The 25,722-nt window shown below is 52.6% G+C and overlaps 2 protein-coding genes and 1 non-coding gene across 3 annotated transcripts; 2 read left to right on the top strand and 1 right to left on the bottom strand.

Annotated features, from left to right (window-relative positions):
* The first annotated feature begins 1,399 nt into the window (after positions 1–1,399).
* On the top strand, positions 1,400–14,287 carry Pink1 (PTEN induced putative kinase 1). The gene is made up of 8 exons (NM_026880.2): positions 1,400–1,863; positions 6,674–6,958; positions 7,607–7,707; positions 9,618–9,800; positions 10,228–10,391; positions 11,565–11,692; positions 11,963–12,199; positions 13,483–14,287. Exons 1-8 carry the CDS (start codon positions 1,477–1,479, stop codon positions 13,738–13,740), a joined length of 1,743 nt encoding a protein of 580 aa, NP_081156.2. The 5' UTR covers positions 1,400–1,476; the 3' UTR covers positions 13,741–14,287.
* On the top strand, positions 11,496–11,564 carry Mir7019 (microRNA 7019). The gene has a single exon (NR_105986.1). It is a non-coding gene; the product is annotated as a microRNA 7019 (primary transcript).
* Positions 14,288–15,076: 789 nt separating the features above from the next.
* Positions 15,077–22,958, bottom strand: Ddost (dolichyl-di-phosphooligosaccharide-protein glycotransferase). Its single transcript, NM_007838.3, has 11 exons — positions 22,658–22,958; positions 22,431–22,541; positions 19,367–19,453; positions 18,243–18,346; positions 18,012–18,106; positions 17,419–17,512; positions 16,945–17,093; positions 16,708–16,855; positions 16,166–16,286; positions 15,950–16,056; positions 15,077–15,862 (listed from the first exon to the last, which is right to left on the bottom strand). The coding sequence occupies exons 1-11, from the start codon at positions 22,815–22,817 to the stop codon at positions 15,713–15,715; spliced, it is 1,326 nt and encodes a 441-aa protein (NP_031864.2). The 5' UTR covers positions 22,818–22,958; the 3' UTR covers positions 15,077–15,712.
* Between the last annotated feature and the right edge of the window lie 2,764 nt (positions 22,959–25,722).

Below are 25,722 nucleotides of genomic sequence, written 5' to 3'. Positions count from 1 at the left end.
AAAGCGCAGAGCGCGCTCTATTGTTTACATCTTTAGGCAGCGAGAGAGCGCAGGGCGCGCAGAGCCAGAGAGATGCCAGCGAGAGAGAATGGCGGAAAACCCGTCCCCTTTTTAGGAGAGTTATATTTCGCCTAGGACGCATCACTCCCTGATTGGCTGCAGCCCATGGCCGAGCTGACGTTCACGGGAAAGGCAGAGTACAAGTAGTCGTAAAATACCCTTGGCACATGCGCAGATTATTTGTTTACCACTTAGAACACAGGATGTCAGCGCCATCTTGTGACGGCGAATGTGGGGGCGGCTCCCAACACTACCTCTGGTGGGTAGTGGGTTAAAAGAGAGGTTAAAGCATTGAAGAACCATCATTTAAAATAGGCTTTGAAGGCTGGGCAGTGGTGGCACACGCCTTTAATCCCGCACTTGGGAGGCAGAGGCAGGTGGATTTCTGAGTTCGAGGCCAGCCTGGTCTACAGAGTGAGCTCCAGGAGAGCCAGGGCTATACAGAGAAACCCTGTCTCAACACCCCCCCCCCCCAAAAAAAATAGGCTTTGAAAAAAATTAAAAATTTCACTGGATGACCAGTATTTGGTATTATGTGATTTTACACACACACACACACACACACACACACAAAATTATGCTTAAGTCAGAGACAAGCAAAAAGATTATTCAGCCTGATGTGGTGGTATATACCTGTAATCCCCACACTCCAGAGGGCCATCCTAGTCTACAGGAAGAATTCCAAGCCAACCAGGGCTATGCAAGGCCTTGTCTCAAATAAAGTAAAATAAAATGAGTAAAAATAGTAACAGGGTTAATAACCTTATTATCAGCTAGCTATTCGTAACAAGCAGTTTAAGTCATAGGGATTTATTAAGCATCTGGGTGGCTTCTGGTTAAGTCTCCCAGTCAGTCTCAGACCTCAGCTCCTGCACCCACTGGTGCATAAATTATGGCCTTTGGTCAAGATTTCCCTCCAAGATCTAAGCCCCGGAACCTCCAACCTGTCTGTACAGGAGCATGAGAGCACTTGGGAGTGGGGGAGAAGAGCCAAGGTCTTCCCTCGATAGCCAGGGCAGTGTGAACTTCAACCTCAACTCTAATACCTGCAAGCAATCTGGAAACACCACAGTCGCTTATCTACAAAATTGGCACTCATATCATGGGGGGGACAGTCAAACTAGCTAACAGGTGTAAAGGGCCTGGATCGGTGACTGATAACAAATATTAGTTTCCTGGCTCAACGTCTCATCTTAACCAGGACCAGTGAAGTTGTTCACAACCCCTCGACCTGGGTTCAAAGTGCAAACCAGCTGCACCAAGGGATGCAGGGATGAGCGGGTAGCGCCCCCGCGTGCTGCGCAGGAGAACTGCCGGGGACCGCCCCCCGCGCTTGCGCACAGGCGCCGCCCCCGAAGTTTGTTGTTGTCCCAGACGTTTGTGGCGGTGGCAGCTGGCTCCGGTCACCGCGCCACCATGGCGGTGCGACAGGCACTGGGCCGAGGCCTGCAGCTGGGTCGGGCGCTGCTGCTGCGCTTCGCGCCCAAGCCCGGCCCGCTGTTCGGCTGGGGGAAGCCCGGCCCCGCGGCGGCCTGGGGCCGCGGAGAGCGCCCAGGCCAGGTCGTAAGCCCCGGAGCACAGCCTCGGCCGGTCGGGCTCCCCCTCCCGGACCGCTACCGCTTCTTCCGCCAGTCGGTAGCTGGGCTGGCGGCGCGGATCCAGAGGCAGTTCATGGTGCGGGCCCGGGGCGGCGCAGGCCCTTGCGGCCGAGCGGTCTTCCTGGCCTTCGGGCTGGGGCTGGGGCTGATCGAGGAGAAGCAGGCGGAAGGCCGGAGGGCCGCCTCGGCCTGTCAGGAGATCCAGGTGAGAGCGGCGGTGGGCGGGAGCGCCGGGAGCGGGCCGAACCGGGCCAGAGTGTAGCCCTGAGGCCAGCCGGGCCGGGGCGGGGCCTAGGCCAGGAGGAGGCGGGGTTAGGAGAGTGAGTGATCTGGGTGGGGCGGGGCCAAATTGGACAGCAAGGGCGGAGTTAGTTGGATAGTTGTTGGGGCAGCCTCAGAATCCTAGTGGTGTAGGGGCGGGTCGTGAACCAGGGCGTGGTAGGAGCCTGGGCATTGGGAAGGGCAGGTCTCTGAGCCGTGATTGGGCAATTTAAGGGGGTGGGGTACTCGTGGACCAGACTGAGTGGCTGGTGGCATCTTAGTTATGTGTCTAAGAGCATGAGGACATGCCTAGACCTTGGGGGGGGGGGTAGGTAGATCAGGGGATAAGGCAAAGATTAAAATCTATCTATGACTTGGACTATACATTTCTTGGAATTGATCTGTTAATTAAGGCTGACCTATTTCCCATTACTGATGGCCTGATATGCCGACACTTTGCAAACAGTATGGTTTAAAAGCTGCTGATTATTGGTCTCTGTTGCACTGTAACAAATGGCTTTGAGTAAATTTCTTTTCTTTTGGGATGCATAAAAGGGGGACAGAGCCTTGATTTGTATATGTAGCCCAGGTTTGTCTTGAACTTTTTTTTTTTTTAGTTTTTCAAGACAGGGTTTCTCTGTGTAGCCCTGGCTGTCCTGGAACTCACTTTGTAGACCAGGCTGGCCTCGAACTCAGAAATCCACCTGCCTCTGCCTCCCAAGTGCTGGGATTAAAGGTGTGCACCACCACAGCCCGGCTGGATGATAACATTTGGAATGTAAATAAATAAAATATCCAATTGAAAAAAAAAAGTCACTCAGGAGGCAGAGGCAGGCGGATTTCTGAGTTCGAGGCCAGCCTGGTCTACAAAGTGAGTTCCAGGACAGCCAGGGCTATACAGAGAAACCCTGTCTCAAACCCCCTGCCCCCCCCCCAAAAAAATCAAAAGTTATCATCCCCTTTCCCAGTTTCCCCTCGGTAAACCCCCTATCCCATTCCTCCTCCCCCTGCTTCTATGAGGATGCTCCCCCACCCACCCACTCTCAACTCACTGCCCTGGCATTCCCTACACGGAGTCATCGAACCTTCACAGGATCAAGGGCTTCTCCTCCCATTGATGCCAGTCAAAGCTATCCTCTGCTACATATGCAGCTGGAGCCATGGGTCCATCCATGTGTACTCTTTGGTTGGTTGGTAGTTTAGTCCCTGGGAGCTCTAGGAGGGGGGGGGGTTGGTTGGTTGATATTGCTGTTCTTCCTATGGGGTTGCAAACCCCTTCAGCTCCTTGGCCTTGAATTTCTGATCTTTCTACCTCTATCTCCAAAGTGCTGGGATTATTGGTATGGACCACCATGCTTGATACACATCTTCTAAAACCCCTACCACTCTCATTCCTTGGTGCACTCATCATCCTAATTTACAGGGAGTCCATGCTCAAGAGAGATGAGAAGGTTTACTCAAAATCACACTGCTGATAAAAGGCAGTGCCCAAAGTTCACCCTTCAAAAGGCTGGCCCTCAGCTGAGCCAGACTGCCTGCCACTCCTGTTTAGCCAAACAGTGGGAGAGAGGCTGAGCAGAAACTGCAGCAACGCTGGAATTTCAGGAGAACACAGAAGATCTAACGTGTTAGTATTTAACCAGAGTGGAGTTATGACTGGATACATGGAAGCTCTGGAGCCTTTTAAACTCTTAAAATAGCACAGAGACCTCTCTAGTCGCACAGTTGTCTGGTCAAGGTCACCCAGACCAACAGAAACAATGGATGTGTCTATTAGAGTCTGGGACTTATTTTGAGGAGTTGGCTCAGGCTAGGTTCGCAGATCTAAAACCGGCAAGCAGGCCCAGGGAAGAGCTGGCTCTGCAATTTAAGTTCTTGGGTGGTTGGCTGCCAGAACTCAGCCTTCTTGGAGGAGAGCAGCCTTTCCCCTGGGGTTTAGAACCCCTTGCTGAGTCAGACCAGCCCCTGCATGCTTCAGGGTAAGGGCTGAGCAGCAGAGGCTTAGGCACCATGCTCTAAACCATCAATGAAGGACCAAACAAGCATTTCCTCTCCTCCCTGTTCCTAGTACTGGAATCCAGTTCCTGTGTCTTGCATAGTTATGCAGGGCAACCCTGCCTCAAACAAGCACACAAACAATAGGAAAAGGTATGAGGCCAGGTGGCAGGTAAGCAGGTGTAAAGACTTTCAACACCCTGGCCATTTGACAAGTGTGCATGGAAAATAGATGAGCTATCCATTCACACTTCCCAGAATAGCTAACCTATTGTAAGAACAATAGCCGACACCATGAGGTGGGGAAACAGAGCACTCACTCCTGGTGGTGTTGCCAATGGAACATAATACAAAATTAAATAGGTGTTTACCACACCAGCCTGTCGTTGAAGTTGTCAGCATCTACTGGGGGGAAACAGAAACAGTCACACAAAACCCTGTGTGCTGCAGTTTCTATGGAAAACAGTAACCCTAACCTCTGAAGATTAACAATAGACTCATTCTCCCTGGTAATTCCACTTCTGTATGAATATTTGGCATAATGGAAATCGTATACAGACCTTTCTGCACTGAAGCTCAAGGCTACTTACTGACTATAGCCAGGGGGTGAAGTGACCCACCCCACCCCACCCCACCCATGTCCTTCAGTGCATGAATGGATAAACGGAGTAGATACAATAGAGGGTATTATCTAGCCTTTGAAAAGGAATTCTGGCACCTGCTACACATGGATGAATCTTAAAGACAGTGTACGGCTCTAGTTCTAAGAGCCAGGCTTCTCTGCATGCCCGGACAGAGAGGGGAAGAATGGAATATCGTTCTATAGTAGGCACAGAGCCTTATAGTTTTGCAGAGCTGGAATGATGATAGTGGTTGCTTAGCAACATGATCGTTCCTAACACTGCAGAAGTATTCAAATGTATGTCAGACATATTTGACAATATGTGCTAGGCATGTTGGACCATATCTCTAGTCTGAACACTTGTGGGAGGCAGAGGCAGGCAGATCACAGAGTCTGAGGAGAGCCTGGTCTACAGAGCAAGCCAGATATAGATGTAGGGAGACTCTGTCTCAAAAGAAAAGAAAAATTACAATTTAAATATAAATCTATTTAGTGTAGTATATTGATGATGGTAGCAACATTGTTCATAATACCCCGGAACAAAAACATCCACCCGTGAGTGAAGAGACAGTAACATAAGCCATGGTTTGTATGTCCATGATGAAGTCTCCCTCCGCAGTTAGCAAGCAACCAGCTAGACATGCAGATTGGGACCTGAATGTACCTTGGGCAGCAGGCTAAATGTAGAAACTGGGGCTTAGAAAGCTGCACGCTGCACGATTCCATGTCTAACTCTTAATATGGGTCATCTGAGGATGGCACTGTGGTGGTACAGAGGTTGGAGGAACCAAGGAGCTGTGGCTACGGAGCAGCCCTGTGTCTTGACTGGGTGGTCATCACATGAGACCACATGAAGTGAGATTGTAGGAGGCTGCACACTGATGCACAGGTGTGCACGCATGCATACACATGGATACACACATGCCCACACACATGTGCATATACACATGCAAGTGTGGTTGCAGTTAAGTGTGGACCATGCAGTGATGCAGTGTGGAATGTGCTACCGCAGTATGGTATCTTGTGCTCAAAACCCTGGTTGATGGGGATCACTCTGCAAATATCTCTCCCACCCCTCGGGATTTGGGTTTGTAAAGCTATGGGCAAGGGCACACCCATTTCCATTGTATTAAACAGTTAGAAGCTTTGGTTTAAAATATAGTAGCTTCTAGGGACCCAGTGCCTTAGGAACCACAGAAGGCGTGTGTGACAGGCTGGTCCCCAGGGCTGGTCCTGGAGGAAGGGTGACCCAGTCTGGGCTTGAGTCAATAGGGTTTTGCCAGGCACAGCAAGAACGCAGATGGGGGCCTGGGGGAGAGATCGGGAAGGGACTCAGGAAGAGGGAACTGCAGAGCAAGCCCAGATATGCAGGGCAGGGGCATAGCTCAGTGACAGTACTTGCCTAGCGTAGGTAGGGCTCGAGGACCCCAGAAACCAACAAGTGTAGGCGTGCACAGCCCAGCCTGGCATAGCTCCAGGGCAAGCCACAGCTGTCCCCTAGTGACCACAGGGGATGGGTTCTAGGTCCTGTTCAGTCAGATAGCCAAATACATAGGAACCAGGTTAATAAGATGACAGTACTGTATGGACCCGTCCATATTCCTGTGAGCTGTCAGTTGTTAGTATATCACTCACAGTGCCCAACGTGGCATTACACAGACTGGAACAAATGCCATGTGACTGTTCATAGAATAATGGCAAGAAAAAAGTGCCCATACAAGTTACTTGTCTTGTTTTGTTTAGTTGTTAAAGACAAGGTCTCAGGCCAGGCATGGTGGCACACTCCTTTAATCCCAGCACTTGGGAGGTAGAGGCAGGTGGATTTCTAAGTTCAAGGCTAGCCTGGTTTACAGAGTGAGTTCCAGGACAGCCAGGGCTAGACTGAGAAACCCTGTCTCAAACAACTTACCCTCCCTCAAAGAGAGAGAGAGAGAGAGAGAGAGAGAGAGAGAGAGAGAGAGAGAGAGAGAGAGAAAGGTGAGAAAGACTGTCTTAGGCAATGAAGCAGAAGCAGGCTGCATGAGAACCCTGTATCAATGTGCCTCCCCACTCTTGTGTTTGCTATGTAGGTGGCCCCTCCCCTCCCCCCCATTCCCCGCCCTCCACCTCCAGATAACTACATTCTTTTCCCTCACAGGCAATTTTTACACAGAAAACCAAGCGCGTGTCTGACCCACTGGACACTCGATGCTGGCAGGGCTTCCGTCTGGAGGATTATCTGATAGGGCAAGCCATTGGCAAGGGTTGCAATGCCGCTGTGTATGAAGCCACCATGCCCACGCTGCCCCAGCACCTGGAAAAGGCCAAACACCTTGGCCTTATAGGAAAGGGCCCGGATGTCGTCCTGAAGGGAGCAGACGGGGAGCAGGCTCCAGGGACTCCCACCTTTCCCTTTGCCATCAAGATGATGTGGAATATCTCGGTAAGGATGGACTGTCCTCCTTCTGAGCAGGCACGTCTCAAAGAGATTGTCTTTGGGGACTGGGGGAGACTTTCACAGGCTTTCCACAAGAAAGCCTATGGGGTTAGGCTTCTCCTGTCTTATGTGAGCGTCTGATTTTTTCGCAAGTTCTGATGGTGCCGCCCAGGCTTCTGTTCTGTGAACTACTCTGAGCAGCAACTGCCTAAACCACCGGTTTCTGAGCTGACGCTTAGTTCATCTGAGGTCAGCCATAAAACCGTTCACTCCTCCTTCCATGACTGGCTTCTCTGGCCAGGGAGGAGCCATGGTCTTCTCTATACCCCAGCATGATCCAAAGCTGTCTGTCCCCTCTCTGTGGTCAGTTTTGAGCTGGTGGTGACAGAAGACATCCCTGGTGGCAAGCATCAAGGGCTCTGAAATCTTGGCCTCTGTTCATTCCCAGGGCCACTTAACTACCAAGAGTTCGAGGTATAGCAAGCGTTCTCTAAGTGGTACCTTCCGCCGGTTTCGGGGAGTAGATGGTTTGGGCTTGCCACGTTAGAGGTGTTTATCTCACCTCGATGGTCAAAGCCAGATCTAGGTTGCCATCGTCTTGGTTCAGATCCCACAGGTCTGTTTAATCACACGTGCCCTGTGGCTGTGTTTCAGGCAGGTTCCTCCAGCGAAGCCATCTTAAGCAAAATGAGCCAGGAGCTGGTCCCGGCAAGCCGCGTGGCTTTGGCTGGAGAGTATGGAGCAGTTACTTACAGGTGAGCACTCCTTTGCCCACCGAGCAATCACGTGCTCTTTGAGAATAAACGTCTCCCCAGCACTACTACGCTGCACAGTTATCGCGTGATGTCCTGTAAGAATTTTTGATTTGTGGATAAGTTAAACTTGTGTCACACCGGCTAATAATGATGCTGGTGGCTGATTCCCATGGGTGCAGGAGTAAACACCAGCCAAAGAGGCCCAGTTCAGAAGGCTAGGCATTGTCCTAATTCTGGCAAAGCAGTGTGTGGGTGTAGCGCCACCTAGTGGTAAGCCTTTGTGACTGAGGCGCCACCTAGTGGTTCACATGTACTGTCTCCACGGGCGGGAACACTATTGACAGTGGCTGAGAGCCTGAAGTGCAAACTCCCGTAGCCCTAACCCTTCTACTTATTTCTATGACTTTCTTAGCTGCCTGGCTTCGGTCCTATGTGTCTATTCGATTTTTCCAGGTTTCTCTGGTTGACAATTGGTTCTGTATTCTACCTCTGGTGCCTGTGCCAAGGGTACTAGCTGAAATTCTGCTGGGTCTCCAGAGACACCCCCCCCCCCAGACGACTCATGGCTCATGCATGCCCACTTGGCCTCTGTCCGGAAACCTCGGACTCTGCTCCTTGCTGCCTCTCCCACCTCAGGTCTCGCCCTTGCCTGTCTGTACCCTCCCCACTCCCGAAAGCTCACCCCGTCTTCCTCAGAAGCCAGAGCTCTGACTTTCTGCATTGCTCAGGCTGCAGTCTCTGCACACTGCAGACAGACCTAACTTGGACCAAATCTCCCATCTCCCCACACTGCCTTGAAGCTACTATGACACCTGCCAGGGTGCTGCCAGCCTCCTGCTGAGGTCCTGACACTCCGTGTCACCATTCACCCAGGGCAAGGACAGTGCTACATAGTGCAAGGACCCACTCCTGTGACACAGAGGGGCAGTACAAGAACACACATGAACTAGGCCCCAGGACAGGGCAGTTATCCTCCCAAACTTGGCTCATCACTGGGGACTCCTCCACTCTCCTCTGCACCCTTAGCACTGGTGCTCCTCTCTGTGGCTCTTCTGGTCCTGCAAGCCTTTGCTTCCAGTCGCCTTCCCTGTGTCCCCTAAGAGAAGTGACCTACCTGCCTGTTCCTTTTCCCAGCAGCCATCAGGATCTCAGATGAACCCATGAGCACCCTGACCTTGGTTCCTAATGCCCACTTTTGGTCCAGTCAGCTTTGGCAGAGAGGCAGAGCCACCCTGTCCACAGTGCTTTGTGGGGCCCTGGCTGTGGGGCATCCTGCAGGGGTGAACAAGGGCCACCAGGTGGCAGCACTACAGCGAACTGCATCAGTGTTGGGGACTCATTTGGGAAAGAGGATGCTAGTCCCTGTGAAGGGGGAGATGACTTGGGCTGGGTCCCTGTCCTCAGAGAGCTAAAAGAATTACTCTCGTGTTGGATCTCAAAGCGGCGACTCTGCTCTATACATAGTTCCAGCATTGTAGCTAATGCTTGGCTCTCTGTGTGACCATAGTAAATGCTAACAGAGCATCAGCCTTGCTGAGTCCCTGTGCTGCTGAGCACGACTGTAGTGCTCTGTGCGTATCAACCGCCTTGTACAGAGCATCGCTGAGTCTGTATTTCCCACTCTGCCCTGAGCTCAGAGGGAATGAGTAGCATTGCCCAAGGACTGAGTGTGGCAGTCGCCAGGGTCTCTGAGCCACTGTGTTCCACCATGTGAGATGGATAGATGGGCCAAAGGGTGGGCTAGAATGGGAGAAGTCACCCCTGTTGGGGTGCAATAGCTGGAAGAGAGCAGACCTGCAGTGGATATGGCAACTCTGCCTGAATGGGTGCCTGAGGTGGTGGCCTTAGCTCGTCTGCCCAGCACTTGTCTCTGATGCTGGCCCCATCTGCTGTTCCATTTGCCTGAACAGAAGATCCAGAGATGGTCCCAAGCAGCTTGCCCCACACCCTAACATCATCCGGGTTTTCCGCGCCTTCACCTCATCTGTGCCCCTCCTGCCGGGGGCCCTGGCTGACTATCCTGATATGCTGCCCCCACACTACTACCCAGAAGGCCTGGGCCACGGTCGCACACTGTTCCTCGTTATGAAGAAGTAAGTGGTGGTGCTTGTGTGGGGGCGGGGGTAAGGATCGTGCAGCAGCCTCTCCTGTCCCATGGGAGCTGGTCTGTGCTTGGAGCACAGGGAAGAACAAAGCACGCAGAAATGAGAGCCGTGTAGGAGAGAGCTGGGTTAGAATGAATGATAGATCATCTCATCTTCCAGAATGTGCGCTTGGCACCTTGGTAGCTCCTCCCTCTATGGCGTCCTCTTTCAGTGCCAGCTAACTTCAGAGACGGCGCTGAGGAGTTGGGGAGTGACACTGGCATGGCTTCTGAGATTTGGGGTCAGGGTGGATGAGATCTGAAAGGATGCCTGGGAATAAAGATAGGAGAAACTCCAGAAGGGGAAAGGCCCAGTCCTAGCACGGAAGGAGGCCATGGAAATTGTGATCCCCAGACATTCTGTCCCCTCCTGCCAGCTACCCCTGTACCCTGCGCCAGTACCTTGAGGAGCAGACTCCCAGTTCTCGCCTGGCTACCATGATGACCTTGCAGTTGCTGGAGGGCGTGGACCATCTGGTTCAGCAGGGCATTGCCCATCGGGATCTCAAGTCCGACAACATCCTTGTGGAGTGGGACTCAGGTAGCTGCTGGCCAGAGCCACAGTGCTCTGGACACACCCAGAGTGCTCCAAGAAGGGGCATTAGAGACCCTGAGGGCAGTGTGTGTGTGTACATGTGACATGCACATGTCGAGGCCAAAGGTTGGGGCCTGGCCCCTGTCTCCTTCTCTCTCCCTTATGTTTTTAGAAAGGGTCATTCACTGAGCCTGGCGCTCACTGTTTCAGTAAGGCTAGCTGCCCACCAAGGCCCTGGGATCTCTCTCCATCACCCTAGTGCTGAGGTTATAGCTTTGACATGGGTGGTGGGGATCCAAGTAGGTCCTCACTACTCTAACCACTGAGCAATCTCCCCAGCCCTCTGAATATTCTGTACTGCCTTCTTTAGCTCTACTTCAAGAGAGGACTCCCCTCCATCTCATGGGTAAGATAGGCAACAGCCCTCTTACAGTTCCTGGGGTCTTCTCTGTGGCCCCCTTGCAGAACAATACCATCTGTCCTGTAGTTTTTGAACCAGTGAGAGGTAGGAGAGGTAGCCAGATTGTGGCTCAGTGAAAGCTGCCCACACAAACCCCTGGCTTCTCCATCACTGGCAACATGCAGTGAGCATGCAATGAGAAGCCCTGCCTGGGATGTTCTAGAGGATTGCCGGGCTGGAGAGATGGCTCCGTGCTTAAGTGCTCCTCTCTTCTGGATGGCCTGAGTTTGGTTCCCAGCACCCAGGTGGAAACGCACAGCTGCCTCTAACTCCAGCTCCAGAAGATCTGGCGCCCTCTTCTGGCCTCTCCGGGCACCAACACACATAGATAAAAATAAAACAGATCTTTTTTTTTCCAGACCTGAGGAACTGAACCCAGGGCCTTGCGCTCTACCACTGAGCTAAATCCCCAACCCCAAAACAAATCTTTTTAAAAATTAAACTTAAAATAATTAAATGTGTCACTAGAAAGCTTTCTTAGGAACTCCAGGAGCCTTTCTCTCCCAAGGTCCATTTGTTAGATTATTGGCATTACAAACTCAAATGTAAGACTCCTAGAATATAAAGACCCTTGGGGACCATTTTGCCAAGGATGAAGTCTCTGAGCTGTATCTAGTCTAGTTCATCCTTACCTTGGTGGTAGCGTCTGGAGGGGATCTGGGAGGGGCTGTCAGGAGTACAGGCCGACTGCACCGCTCACCTTGGCCGCCTCTCTGCAGATGGCTGTCCCTGGCTAGTGATCTCAGACTTTGGCTGCTGCCTGGCTGACCAGCATGTTGGCCTGCGGCTGCCTTTCAACAGCTCCAGTGTAGAGCGTGGTGGCAATGGCTCCCTGATGGCCCCTGAGGTGAGTCCTGCCTGCTGTGTTTGTGTCCTGCCAGCAGGGGGCATTTCCTAAACGTTCCCAATAAGCGACTGCCCCCACTTTCACTGGGCTGGCCTGAGGTCCCCGGGAGGTCTGTCTGCATCAATGGGTGGCTGTGGCAGATGTCTCCCGGCTTCATGCCTCCCTGTGATGCATTTACATGCAGGGTTCAGATTTGATCCCAGCTTAGGCTGTGCATGAACACAAAAGATGGGCCCAGTGGGGCCTGACCTCTCTTTCTGCTTCCCGCAGGTGTCCACAGCCCATTCTGGCCCCAGTGCGGTAATTGACTACAGCAAAGCCGATACCTGGGCTGTGGGGGCCATCGCCTATGAAATCTTTGGGCTTGCCAATCCCTTCTATGGCCAAGGCAGTGCCCACCTCGAGAGCCGCAGCTACCAGGAAGCTCAGCTGCCTGAGATGCCTGAGTCGGTGCCTCCAGAGGCAAGACGGCTGGTGAGGTCACTGCTCCAGCGAGAGGCCAGCAAGGTGAGGCTGTTCCCAAGCTCTGGCCTCTGGGTGAGGGCCTCTGCTCATGTCTGAGTCAAGGCTGAGTTTAGGCAAGTTCTACAGTGTTAAACAGAGCCTGTCATATACAGGCAAAGGCCAGCTACAGAACAGGGTAGGTTTGAGAATAAACAGGGCAGGAAGCTGGCCAGTTAGCCCTGAATCAGAGGCCTAGCATCGTAGCCTCTGGGTCCTTTTGGGTCCCTTTCACTCCCTGTTCATGGGGCTTTGGCATGCCGGGCCATGTCACCCGTGCTTCCCAGTCCTCTTGACTTTGGCTATATTGGAGTTGCTTAGAAGGATGGCCTGGCAAGATGGCTCAGCAGGTAAAGGGGCTTGCCACACCTGACAACCGGAGTTCAAAACCTGGGACCCACATGAAGGCAAAAGGAGAGTGCTGACCTCACCAAGTTATCCTCTGACCTCCACACACACATCGGATAGATCCAACAAGAATGAAAAAACCTTAGGGCCGGCGAGATAGCTCGGCGGATAAAGACACTTGCTGCTGAGTTTGATCCCCACGACCCACACAGGAAGGAGAGAGCCAACTCCTGCAGCCTCCCGCCCCCTAGATAAATAAATGTAACTAGAATATTTTGTTTAAAGGAGACTGGCTTGGAAAGAAAAGGATGTGTTTTTGAGAAACATGTAGCAAAGATGCAGCAGTGGAAGGAGTACTCCTCTCAGCCCAGCAGGAGCCCAGAGGCCAGTTGGCCTGAGCCAGACTTGCAAGGGCAGGTCTGGTAAGGGTGGCTCCTTAGAAAACCCTGAGATGGGCCTGGCTTCAGCCTATTGTTCTGCAGCCTCCTCACCCCTCACTGTTCACACCCCTCACTGTTCACACTCTCACTGTTCACACTCCTGTTTATACCTCTCACTATTCACACCCCTCACTGTTCACTCACTCTTCACATCCTACTGTTCACACACCTCATTGTTCACACCCCTTGCTCTTCACACTCATTGTTCACACCCCTTGCTCTTCACACCCTTACTTCATAGCGGCTGCTCAGCAACTACATCAGGTGCAAAGGCTTTTTGCCGCAGTGCTAGAGATCAGAGCAGTGTATGGGACCCCTTCATGACAGAGGTGTCCCAGCAAAGCCAACATGGGCAAGGTCCTGGGCTTGGTTAGGGGGTAGCTGAGGGAAGATAGGAGGAAGAATCAAATTGGGGCAGGCCTGAGATGGCACTCCCTCGGCTGCAGTGTGGACTATGTGCTTTGTGCAGGCATTCTGACGGCCCCTTCCGTTGCTTTGCAGAGACCGTCTGCACGCTTAGCTGCAAATGTGCTGCACTTAAGCCTCTGGGGCGAGCATCTTCTAGCCCTGAAGAACCTGAAATTGGACAAGATGATCGCCTGGCTCTTGCAGCAGTCAGCAGCCACTCTGCTGGCTGACAGGCTGAGAGAGAAGAGCTGCGTGGAGACAAAGCTGCAGATGCTGTTTCTGGCTAACCTGGAGTGTGAGGCTCTCTGCCAGGCAGCCCTCCTCCTCTCTTCCTGGAGGGCAGCCCCATGATGGCTCTGTGCTCCAGTTACTAAAAGACTAAGGGGCATCTGTGTCCTGATGTCATGACAGTATACGAAGGCTGAAGAAGGTGGCTTGGCTGGGTGGGCAGGAGTCAGGGGACAAGCTGGAGTAGAGGGAGGGGCTGGTCAGCCTTGGGCTCAGCAAATGGGAAGAACAGCCTTGAACAGCTCAGGAGGGAGAGAGGCACTACCTGTGCCCGTCCAGTTAGGTTCTTGGGCAGAATTAAGACATCAGGCCAGACCAGGAGTTGGTAAGCTATAGAGGGCCAGACAGGGAATGAAGTAGTTGTAATGACTAACCTATCACTGAGGCAAAGGCCAAGCAAGCACTGCAGTGAGGCCAACACTGAACTTTGCTTGTCGTCAATAAGTTCTGCTCATTTTTCCCAACCACTTAGAAATGCAAAAACATAGGTTTAATTTGTAAGCAGCAACCAGCATGGCTCATAGTCAAATTTACCAATTCCTGGGCTAAATGCATTCTTTATGTCTAACTCTTTAAAGATGCGAGCATTAAAGACAGTCTCCATGCCAAAGATGTGTACACTGGAGCCAAGTGTTCTCCCACCAGAGGAAAATCACGCTCACTCTGCAGACCAGGAAGCGCTCCCCGCCGTGATGGTAGATGTGGACAGGCTGAGGGGGTTAGACCCGTCCTTCCTGTCTCCGAGACCCAAGGGCAGTAGCTGGCAGTTTATGGCCCCCGTCCCTCATGCCAGTAATGGGCTTTATAACAGAGGTGGCCACTATTGCCTGGCATGTGCCCTCTAGGCTGAGGGCAATGCTGTTTATGACCATCCTCCTACGGCAGGGTCTGCAGGGCTGGTGCAAGGCACGGGTGTGTCTGCAGGGCCTGGGAATGCATCCCTCAGAGCCGCTGAGCTGCAGCAGGCACTCGGTGTGGTGTGGGACCTGGGGGTCTTGTGCCAGCCTTTCTTACAGGAGCCATGGAATATTAAATGTGAGTTTACAGCATAGAGCAGAGCACAGTGTGCTGAACTGAGGGTCTTGCATTAGGAATGAGTCTCATGCCCTAACAGAGACAGTTCACATACAGTTTAACAGATGTGGCTGAGCTGTGGCTCATGTGCATGCCTTTGACCCCAGCATGTAGAAGATCTCTCAAGAGTTCAAGGCCAGCCTGGTCTACAGAGTGAGTTCTAAGACAGCCAGGGCCACACAGAGAAACCCTGTCTTGAAACAAAACAAAAACAAAGGAACTAAAAGAACACTGATAGGACCTAGAGCCAGTGAACAGGAACACAAACCTTGTCTTGAAACAAAACAAAAACAAAGGAACTAAAAGAACACTGATAGGACCTAGAGCCAGTGAACAGGAACACAGGGGTTTTCTTTATTTTATGCATATCGTGTTTTGTCTGTACATACGATGTATCACTTAAATACCTGGTCTCCTGGGAGGCCACAAAAGGGCATCAGATCTCCTCAGACTACCATTATAGAAGGTTGTGAGCTGCCATGTGGGTGCTGGGACTTGAACCTGGGTCCTCTGCAGTGCTCTTAACCTAGTCATCTTTCCAGTCCCTCTCGGGTCTCTTCAGCAGCAATTCTTAGGCCAGCTGTCAGTCTAGTTTCCACTACACTGTGGGTGTGTGATCCCCACCTCCATGAGGAGAGATGAGAGGCACGGAGGCTCTGGCACAGTGTCCCTAGGCAGCAGCCCTGCCATCATCAGTGTCATGGGGCCAGGTGACAGGTGAGGGCAGTGGTTCTCTTTATTTTAGAAATGGGGGCGGCTGCACATACAAAAATTGCCACAGAGTGATTCAAACTTGGAAAACTTACAGAAAAAAAAAAATGTTCCCTGCCCCCCACCCCATAGTCCTCGCCCTCTGAGGTAAGGCTGTGCCATTTTCCCATGGCCTTTACAAAACAAAACAGAACCCGACCGATCCATTCGTGATGGCCTCGGCCGTACTGTGTGGACCCCAGGTTCTGGCTCAGTCAGACTTCTCCTTCTCCTTCATGTGCAAGAAGACGATGCTGAAGATGAAGAGCCCGGCCATCATGGAGAAGGCACTGGCATAGTAGGGATAGGCCGAGGGGATGAAGCGCTCATACTGCGTGTGCTGGAGTGGCCTCACTGACACCTGTAATGGGACAGATGACAGGCCCTGGTGGCTGGGAGGCCTAAGGGCGACACCTACTGGCCAGAAACTGGACTGCCCCTCACTTACCTGGGTGGAAGAGTACAGGTGGGTGTAGCCTAGCCGGTTGTAATCCACTTTAAACTGGAATACACCATACACGTCAGGCAGCTTGAACTGGACACTGTACTTGCCACCTGGGGAAGAAGCAACATCAAAACCAGGAGGGTTTCCCAGGGGGAAGTGTGTCCTGTGGCAGACACAGGTGACAGCTGAGTGGCTTTCTCTGGCAGGAGTCACACACACCTTTCCTCTTCAGGAAGGTCCTCACGAAGGGGTCGATGCGCACGAACTCCAGCTGAATGTCATCACCATCAAAGGGGACCCACTTGCCATTGGAGAGCTGTTCTATGATGATGCTATACTCCTGAGAGGAGAGGCCAGGTCAGGACTGCCCTTAATGCCCACCCCAGACGTGGCAGGGACTCCAGGAGGCCCGCAGTCACTGAGCATGGCTGACCACTCCTCGCAGGGCAACAGCTGGAGCACCTCTGCCTTCCCTGGGCCTGAGGTCCTTAGTGCGGTACTGAAGTGTGAGCGAGCAGGCTGCCTCCCCTCCAGCCTGCAACATCCACCCAAAGCTCCAACTGCAGTGTCGTCACTCAACCGATAAAGCTGACTGCCCCGCCAGGTAGACACAACAGGCCCTCCCTCCACTGCTGTGCAGCCACTCCACATCTCTGCTGACTCTCAGGGACAGACTGAAGTACACAGTCAACCTTCTGGACGCCCCTAAGCACCTGTGCTGAGCCCCCCGATCTTAGGACTGCCCTCCCAGGACCTCTTACCACCAAGTCGGTGACAGTGTAGGCATTGGGTGGAGCCATCTCGCCCACCCGGTGATGGGACACAGGCCCTACTCGAAGGACACCCTCCTCCTTGAACACCCAGCGTGAGAGGGCCACAGCTAGTTCATAGTTGCCTGTCTGAGAATACCTGGAGTAGGGAGAGGAGAGGCTGCAGCCCACTTCCTGTTGGTGCCAGCAGGCCAGCACACACTACCATGCTCCATGCCATGGCATTACCTCTGCGCACCGGGTGTGGCCTTCTGCACTGCCGAGTTGAAGAAGGCATCGCTGAAGAAATCCAGAGAGCCACTGAAGATGACCCGGGCGTTGTTCCTGGCCTGGAGCCCGGCAATCAGCAGAGTGTTCCTCCCCACCGCATGGGGGTACTGCAAACACAACAGGGCGGTCACCTGGGCATTACCAGAGTACCGGCAAAGCCACCACAGCAAGTGGACAGCAGGCTGAACCCAGCTGGACACCGACCGACATAGCTCTGCTTCCACGCCCACCTGACGGAGGACCTAGGATCCCACTGTTTCCACCACTGTCCCGGTCCCAGCACCTTTGCACCGAGGTCAGCATGGCCCACGGCTTCATGTATGTGACATGTGTATGTGCGTGTGTTTGACATGTCAGTGTCAGCATGGCTCTGCTCTGGGCTTGCCACTTGGCCCAGGAGCTGGAGCATGGAGCCTGCAGAGGCTTACTTACCTGGGTGATTGGTTTATCTGGGAAGAAGGAGTAAGAGGTTGAAGAGCCTGTTAGGATGTCCAAAACCAAGGGATTGTCCGGGTCTGCCACCATTCTGCAAGGAGGAGAGAGCTGCCTAGCACTGAGCAGGAAGTGGCTGCGGGACTTGGGGTCCCACACCATCTCCCCTAGGGAATTTCCAGAGTAGTTCTTCCCTTTCCCATTTGTTCATCATCCATCCATCCATCCACCCATCCACCCATCCACCCATCCATCCATCCATCCATCCATCCACCCACCCACCCACCCACCCACCCACCCACCCACCCATCCATCCATCCATCCATCCATCCATCCATCCATCCATCCAAAGATATGGTCTCACTAGCCAGGCTGGCATGGAAGCTCCAATCCCCCTGCTTCAGCCTCCTAAGTAGCATCCGGCCTGGAAGGATCCTTTCTCAATAGCCAAGCACTTGGGCTCCTCATTTACAGTGAGACTCACTGGCATCACCCAGGGGAAGGGACATTCTCAACCTTAAATTTGGCTTGATGTCCACAAACAGCAAGTGGCCCTTGTCCCTCTGGGTCTCGCTGGTCCCCTGAATACTCACCCAACTCCTCGGAAGAGAATGGGGTTCAGAGATGACTTGCCAACAATGGTCGGGGCCTTCAGCAGGTTCTCAGTGTCAGCCACAATGAGTGTGTGCTGCGAAGGGGACAGACAAGGCAAACAGTCAAGAAGAAGGTCCTGGCCAGGGAGTCCTGGCAACTTCCAGCTGGTCTCTACGCAAAGCTGAGCTTTGCTGTGGGATCCAGATATCTGAAGGGACAAGCCTGCCTACCTGGCCAAGGTCAGAAACATCATAGTTGTGGTGGTCGATGACAGCTGTTTTCTCTTCATCAAATTCAATCCCACACTCACTGCCCAGCTCCCGAAGAGGGTCACCTGCACAGATCCAAGAGATTGCCTGGCTGAGCCCTGGTCGGCAGGTCAGATAACACAGGCCACAACTTCACACCTCACCCTCACCTGGTCAGCCACGGTGCCCTGAGCCTTCAGCAGGCAGGCCACCACTTCCAGGGCTTGGATGAGTAGTGGAGCTAAATGACAGCCACCCTCCTCATATAAAGATTTAACAACTTGGTTCTACCTACACCCTCTTAGCAAACTTGGCAAAGCCAAAGCCAATACTGGCTTCGTTCGACAGGCCTGAGCTCACCTGCCCTCCTCACACCCCACCAAGTGACCCACTGAGATGAAAGTCTAGCACTGCTGCAAACAGGCCTGAGCTGTCCGCTGCTGGAGCTGAAGGACCAGTGCATGAACTAAGGATACAATTCTCTCCCTACTGCTGTGCAACTTTGGAACTTTCAAAACCAGAATCCAAAACTAACTCCACCCACTGCCTGCCTGACTTCCTGGTTCCCCCATAGTGGGTTCTTCTGATGCTGCTTAGATTCTAACACCAAATTTTGGTTCCTCAAGATGTGGTTCCCCCCAATGAACAGATCCTCAGGGACTCAAGTGATGCCGTGTGAACTTTCTCGACAAGTTCACTGGTCAGTAAAAGGCTAGAGCCTGTGATTGGGCAGGGGAGGGAGAAAAGTGGGACTGGAGATTTGAGTTGAGGGGTTTGCAGGCAGTGAGACAGAGGAGGAAGCAGCCTCCATGACCCAGAACCACAAGGACAGGAGAAGCAACAAGTAACAAGGGACCTACAGCTGGGGAAAATGTTAGATCTGCCCAGTCTAGGCTCGCGGCTTGTAAATAAGACACCTGGACTGTGTGTCTTTTATACGGGCTTGCTAGGATTATAAATTCATACCACACCCGTAAGGGTCCCAGGGCCACTGCATCTCTCATTGCCTCCCCGGCCAGTGCCACGCTGGCATCTCCTGCATGCAAAGCTCTCTGAGCTCCATGGGAACGGGTGCAAAGACTTGCAACTTCCTAGGGCAGACTTACCAATATCAGAGCTGGCAGCCACCAAAACGCTGCCGCCACCATCAATGAAGGCACTGATGGTCTCCACGTTGATGTTGCCTCCAAAATCTGCAAGAAGGCCCCAGACACAGTCACTATAGGCACCCTGTCCCCCTCTGACACCTGCATGGAGGTAACAGACCCCCCCAGAGCAGCCAGAGCTCCCAAAATGAGAGGGTGGGTGAATCTACCACACCTGTTACATGGCACAAACCCACATGATCGAAGCAATGCCCTGGCACTCAGATGCAATTACCAAACGCGTCCTGGTCACATCTGTTGACGTGACAGCACACATTCCAAGCCACATCTATTCACTCAAAAACGCTCAACAGCCCCACCCACACTTCACAGTACTGCTGTTCAAATGCTCAGATGCGCCTTCGCCATCGCTGGCACCATGCCTGGGCCACCCTCCAGTAGTCTATCAATGTCGCTCCACCTAAGCTGTTTGAGGAAGTACCACAGAATACACAGACGACACTCACTTGATCGTAAGGCTCACTGGCCTAACACTAACGGCTTCCTTGTTCCCATTATCCACAGCACAACCATTCAGTGCTTTAAACATCACCCAAATGGCTTGCTGGCCCCCAGCATTTGACCGCTGAGGCTCTGTCCAGTTCACTTAGTGACTGACCACTGCTGCCACCAGCACCAGGTGTGGCTTGCTGAGCCCTAGGGTTCTCTCCACAGTGAGTCTGGTGTTTAACCTAAGTCCACTTCCTTGCTAAGTATTTCCTATGGGCTGGGAACAATGAAAGGGAAAATGAGGGAAGGGAGACACTGTGTTAGTGAGGAGAGCCATTGTCCAGTGACACATGCAAAGATGGAAGGGTTAGCCGGGCAGCAGCGTGGTGGAAGAGCACACAGGCAGAGTGAACAACGGCAGTGTCAAGTCTGCCAGGTAGGGTGAGCTACGGGGCTGGACAGGAGGCCAGGAGTGAGGTGAGGTAGCCAGTTATTGGAAGGCTGGGACTGGTGGAAGGCACTGGATGGAGCATTCTGAGCTGGAGAACAACATGACTTCCTTGGTCCCAAGGTGGAGCTGGGTACAGGTAGCATGTAGGTCAGAAGGCACTGTGCCAGGCTGTGAAAGCATCCTAAACCAGGAGTAGGTGCTGGGGCACCAGGGGAGGGGCTTTCCATGGGACCTAAAGGGAGACAGCAGGAGCCGGGGGTGGGGCTGGGGGGACTGGCACTTTAGACAGCTGGCAGAACCCACTCTTGTGTGAACTACAGAATACAAAGTAGCTGCCAGGGGAAACAAAAGGCCATCCGTGTTTAACTGAAGTAGAGAATGGCAGGGACATCTTACCCCAGACAGGGACAGCCTGGGCCAAAGATGAAACGGAAAAACTACCTAGCACATTCACCAAAAAAGCAAAAGAAACGGCCAGGGCTGGAGAGACGGCTCAGTGACTAAGCACGCAGGCTGCTCTTCCAGAGGACCAGGGTTCAATTCCCAGCACCCACACAGCAGCTCACAACTGTCTGCAATTCCAGTCCAAAGGGATCCACCACCCTCTTCTGGCCTCTGAAAGCATCAGGCATAAACATGGTGGGACATACATGCTGGCCAAATATCCATGCAAAACAAACAAACAAACACACACACACACACACACACATAAGAAATTGTCAGGCTGGACAGATGGCTCAGTGGTTAAGAGGACTGGCTGCTCTTCCAGAGGACCTGGTTTCAATTCCTAGCACGTCTGTAACTCCTGTTCCAGGAGATCCAACACCCTCACACAGACATACATGCATTCAAAACACCAATATATGTAAAGCAAAAACAACTAAGTTATATATTTTTTAAAGTGTTTAAAAAAGCAAAAAGAGCCAGGAGGTGGTGGCGCACGCCTTTAATCCCAGCACTTGGGAGGCAGAGGCAGGTGGATTTCTGAGTTCGAGGCCAGCCTGGTCTACAAAGTGAGTTCCAGGACAGCCAGGGCTATACAGAGGAACCCTGTCTTGAAAAAAAAAAAAAAATGAATGAATGAATGAAAAGAAAAGAAAAGAAAAGAAAAGAAAATTGCCAAAGGAACTGGAGATAGCTAGTTAGTGAAAATACATAGGAAGTGGCTAAAGCTATGGGAAGGGCAAGCATCTCAGCAAGATAAAAATATGAGACTCTCATGTCATCTATTCTCGGTTGGGGACACCAGACTCACAGGCCCAAGGGAGTTAAGAACACTTCTCCAAATATACACATGGAAGAGAGAGACAAAGTTCAGCTCAGTAGATCTTAACAGAAATGTCTAGTGGTGGACTCAACTGCCTTGTAAGACAGAAATAGTTAAGTGTAAGTTACAGATCTTCACTCCATTCAGTAGTCTCTGAGGGCTGGTGAGATGGCTTAGCAGGCAGCCACAGGTCGGTCACTGGGTTCAAGTCTCCAGTAAGGGCTGGGAATGACAAGCGGTGCCTATTACCCAAGCATCAGGAGGCAGAGACTGATCTGAGAGCTCACTGTCCAGCCTGCTTAGTCAAAATGGCAAGCTTCAGGTTCAGTGAGAGACCCTGGCTTAAGGGAGTGAGGAGTGTGACAGAGTAGGTGACCCGATTCTACACGTCCACAGAAGTGTGCACAACCTCACATACATGCATATTTCCCACCACCCCCAATACCAACTAGCCTTGTGTTGGTCAGCCAAAACACATCCATCAGGCCTTAAGGGTTGATGGGTATGTATCTATTTGTATTCTTATGACCTGCAGAATGACTTTTTACAGCAATCCATGTTAATAATGTGACAAATCTTTGTACACAAGCAAGTCAAATCAAGAGTTTCTTTATCAGGACCCTTGTTAGAGAAAACCCCCTTCTCCAGAAGCGAAATGTCTACGGGTGACATTTGGCACTCTATCCTTAGCTGTATCTTTTTGACGGATGAAATCTCCGAGGCCCAAGCTGCAATTAACATTTTCCTCTACTATACTTCGAAACTCACCCCAAGACCCAGAACATGCCCAGGAACAAGAAGACAGCCGTCTCCTGAGCCCCCCCAATCCCATTTCGAGGGGCGACGCGCGCCCTTACCTTCCACCGACGGGGAAAAGATGATAAGGTTGTCATAGAGGAACTCCCCGTACTTAATGAGGGACAAGCTGGGGTCATCTGCGGTCTTGAAGGTGAGCTCAAAGCCCCGGTCTGGAGGAAAGAAACCCGGAACCCGGTCAGGAGAGGAATCCCTGCTGCAGCCCTCGGAGGGGGCTGCCGTCTCCGCCCCAACCCGGGCCATTCCCTCGGCTCTGCTCGGCGCTCACCCTTCAGGCTGCGGAAGAACAGCGAGTGCGTGTCCCGCACGTTCAGGTTGTCCAGCAGCACGAGGGTGCGGGGGCCGCTGGCGCAGACGCAGCCGAGCACGGCCAGCAGCAGCCCGCAGAGGGGCCAGGCGCGGACGGCGAGGCGGGGATCCATCTTCATCTCCCAGCAGCCCAGGCCAGCACCTGGGCACCGGAAGCGTCCCTCGCGGCCGCCCAATGGCCGCTCGCAGCGGCGGAGTACCACTTGGAAGCGGTCCGGGTACTCCGTGGCCCCGCGGCCCACGCCGCTGCGGGGACGGACCAAGAAGCAGGGAACGCCACCGGAAGTGGCCCTCCGGAGGCCGAGTCTCTGTACCTTATTGGCGAAACGCACTTGAGGCTCCGCCTCCCCCATGGAAAAGGGCCAATCCAAGAGAGACAGCTCCGTAGCTGCTGCCAATCAACAAAGCCGGGCGCCCTTTGCCTCCGCCCAGGCTAGCTCCCGCCACATCTCTCAAACTCTCCTCTAGCGTCTCCAGATTTTCCGTTTCCTAGGCAGCCGCCCCTTTTCCCCCAGGACGCAGTTGTCATTACCAGGACCAGATAGGGGTGAATTCCTCGCCTGTCGCTAGTCTAACGGGCTCGGAAGCAGGCCCTTATCTCTTGAGAGCAATGAGGTGGGGAAATAGGCTCTGGCCAGGCCCGAAACAGGGTGGATGGCCAAGGAGAAGGTTAGTGATCAAAAGGCTCTTCACAACCAGGATTGGTGGCTCGTGCTTTTAATTTCAGCACTCGAGTGGGAGGCAGAGGCAGATCTTTGTGACTTCGAGGCCAGCCTGGTCCACATAGTGAGTCCAGGCCTGCTGGGGTCACATATTGAGAGCTGGTATAATGCGGCGGGAGGGAGCAACTTGGCTGGCCGGCCAAGGTGATCCCCTGAACAATCAAGCCACGCGACAGACCTAGTGTAAAGACGATTTATCGTCGGTGGAAGGGAAGGGGACTTGGGACGGGGTAGAGACCGAAAAGGGGAACAGAGAATGGTAGAGAAGAGGCCAGCTGAGAACATCTGGGGGGAGAGAGGAGAGAATAGGAGATAGGGAGAGAGGCAGGTTAGCCGAGAGGAGTCCTTACACGCCTGGCTCGCACCTGGCTGGCGGCTACCCAAGCTGCTGCGTGGTGCCTAGCGGAATTGTCTATAAGCCAACATGGGGTGCCAGCAAGATGGTTCAGCTGATAAAGGTGCTTGTTTGCCACCAAGACTGACGTCGTGAGTTCAATCCCTGGGCCCCAGACGGTGGAAGGAGAGAACGGCCTTCTGCAAGTTGTCTTCTGACACACACACACACACACCAACCCAAGATTCAGGACAGAAATAAAACGTAGAGGTCTAGGGATGTGTACTTCAGTGGGTAAGATGCATGCATTATCTAGATTGCAGGAAGGCCTGGGTTTGATGCCCAGTATCATAGAAAACTAGGCATGGCAGCTGGCAGCTGTAACCTCAGCACTCGAGATACAAACATCAGGATAATTAGTGCAAAGTTGTCCTCAGCTACATGCAAGTCCCAGGCCAGCTGGATGTGACCGTCTCCATATAATAATTATCGTTCCTAAACTTCTCTGAAGCCCAACCACACCACTCAGTGACACTGACTTTAGGGATGTGCCATTGTTAGGACACCCTTTCAAGGTACCCACCTACACCTCTCCCTATAGCTTCAACCGCCTCTGCTCTCTGCTCTGAGTACTGCCAACCTTCGCACACACCCTTGAGTTGCCCATCTGCACCTGTTGCCCTTTCAGCTCCCTCCACAGGTGCCCGCCCTCCCCAGGACTCCCACCTGAGATCTGTATCTTTGCTTTTCCATGGTGGTGGGTGGGGCTTTATTCCCTCAGAAACCTGAGCAACCTCCCCTGACTGGTGCTACTGCAGTGGCCTTTGGTAGTCTGACCCTGTACCCTGGCTGCTTCAGTGAAAACTCCTTGGCCCAAGAGTAAGTAAGGCCTACCAAAGTCTCTGGTATAAGGAGGAGGGCAGAGTAGCTCAGTACAGAGCTAGCACATACTCTAACCCTTCACAGAATACCACGAAGTGGGTGCAGCTCTCGTTTATCGAGGTGGTGAGGAACTGTCAGCTCCCTTGACTGTGGGCCCACCGAGGTCATGCTGGAATACAGAGGGGAGGGCTGTCATGGCAACCTGGATTCATTTCTGGCTATGTCAGGACACAGTTCCAGTTCGGGTCCCTGAAGCCTGGCAGGACAGCAGTAACCACACCTGCTGCACAAACCTGAGCTCAATCCCCGGAAGCCACCGTGGATGGAGAGAAGCCATCCTGGAAGCTGGCCTCTCTCCTCTCCGTCCAAGCATCACGACACATGTCCCCAACTTAGGCACACACAATAAAGGGGGGGAGTGTGCTTGGGTGGTTTGGGGAGGTACTTGGTGGCTGGAGACACTTGCTGCCAAGCCTAATGACATAGATTCAATCCCTGGGGCCACATGGCAGAGGGAAGAAACTGACTTCCACAGGTCACCATCCAACCTCCACATGCATACCATAGCACATGTGCCCCCATAAAAAATATTTATATACACACACACACACGTGCGTACATATACATACACACACACGTGTACATATACATATACACACACACATATATATACACATACACACACGTGTACATATACACACACACACACACACATATATATATATATATATATATACACACACACACACGTGCATACATATACATACACACACACAGAAGCTGGAGAGAGAGCTCGATTGGCAGAGTCCTTGAGAAAAGATACCTGAGGTTGCCTTCTGATCTACACACATGCACACATACACATGAATACATACATACATACATACATACATACATACATACATACATGGACACAAATACACACACTACAAACCAGGCCATTTCTGCCTCAGCAAGGCATGGTTCTGCTTGTATAGTCACTTGTGCTGGTGACAGAACCTCTAGAGCTGCTGCAAGCAGTGACCCAGTCTCTCTACAGGATGGCAGGGCAGGCCCCAGGAAGCATCAGAGGGTTGGGAAAGGGCG

This window comes from Mus musculus, chromosome 4 (assembly GCF_000001635.26).
Source record: "Mus musculus strain C57BL/6J chromosome 4, GRCm38.p6 C57BL/6J".
NCBI classification, from domain to species: Eukaryota; Metazoa; Chordata; class Mammalia; order Rodentia; family Muridae; genus Mus; species Mus musculus.
This window is presented reverse-complemented; position numbering and strand designations above follow the sequence as displayed.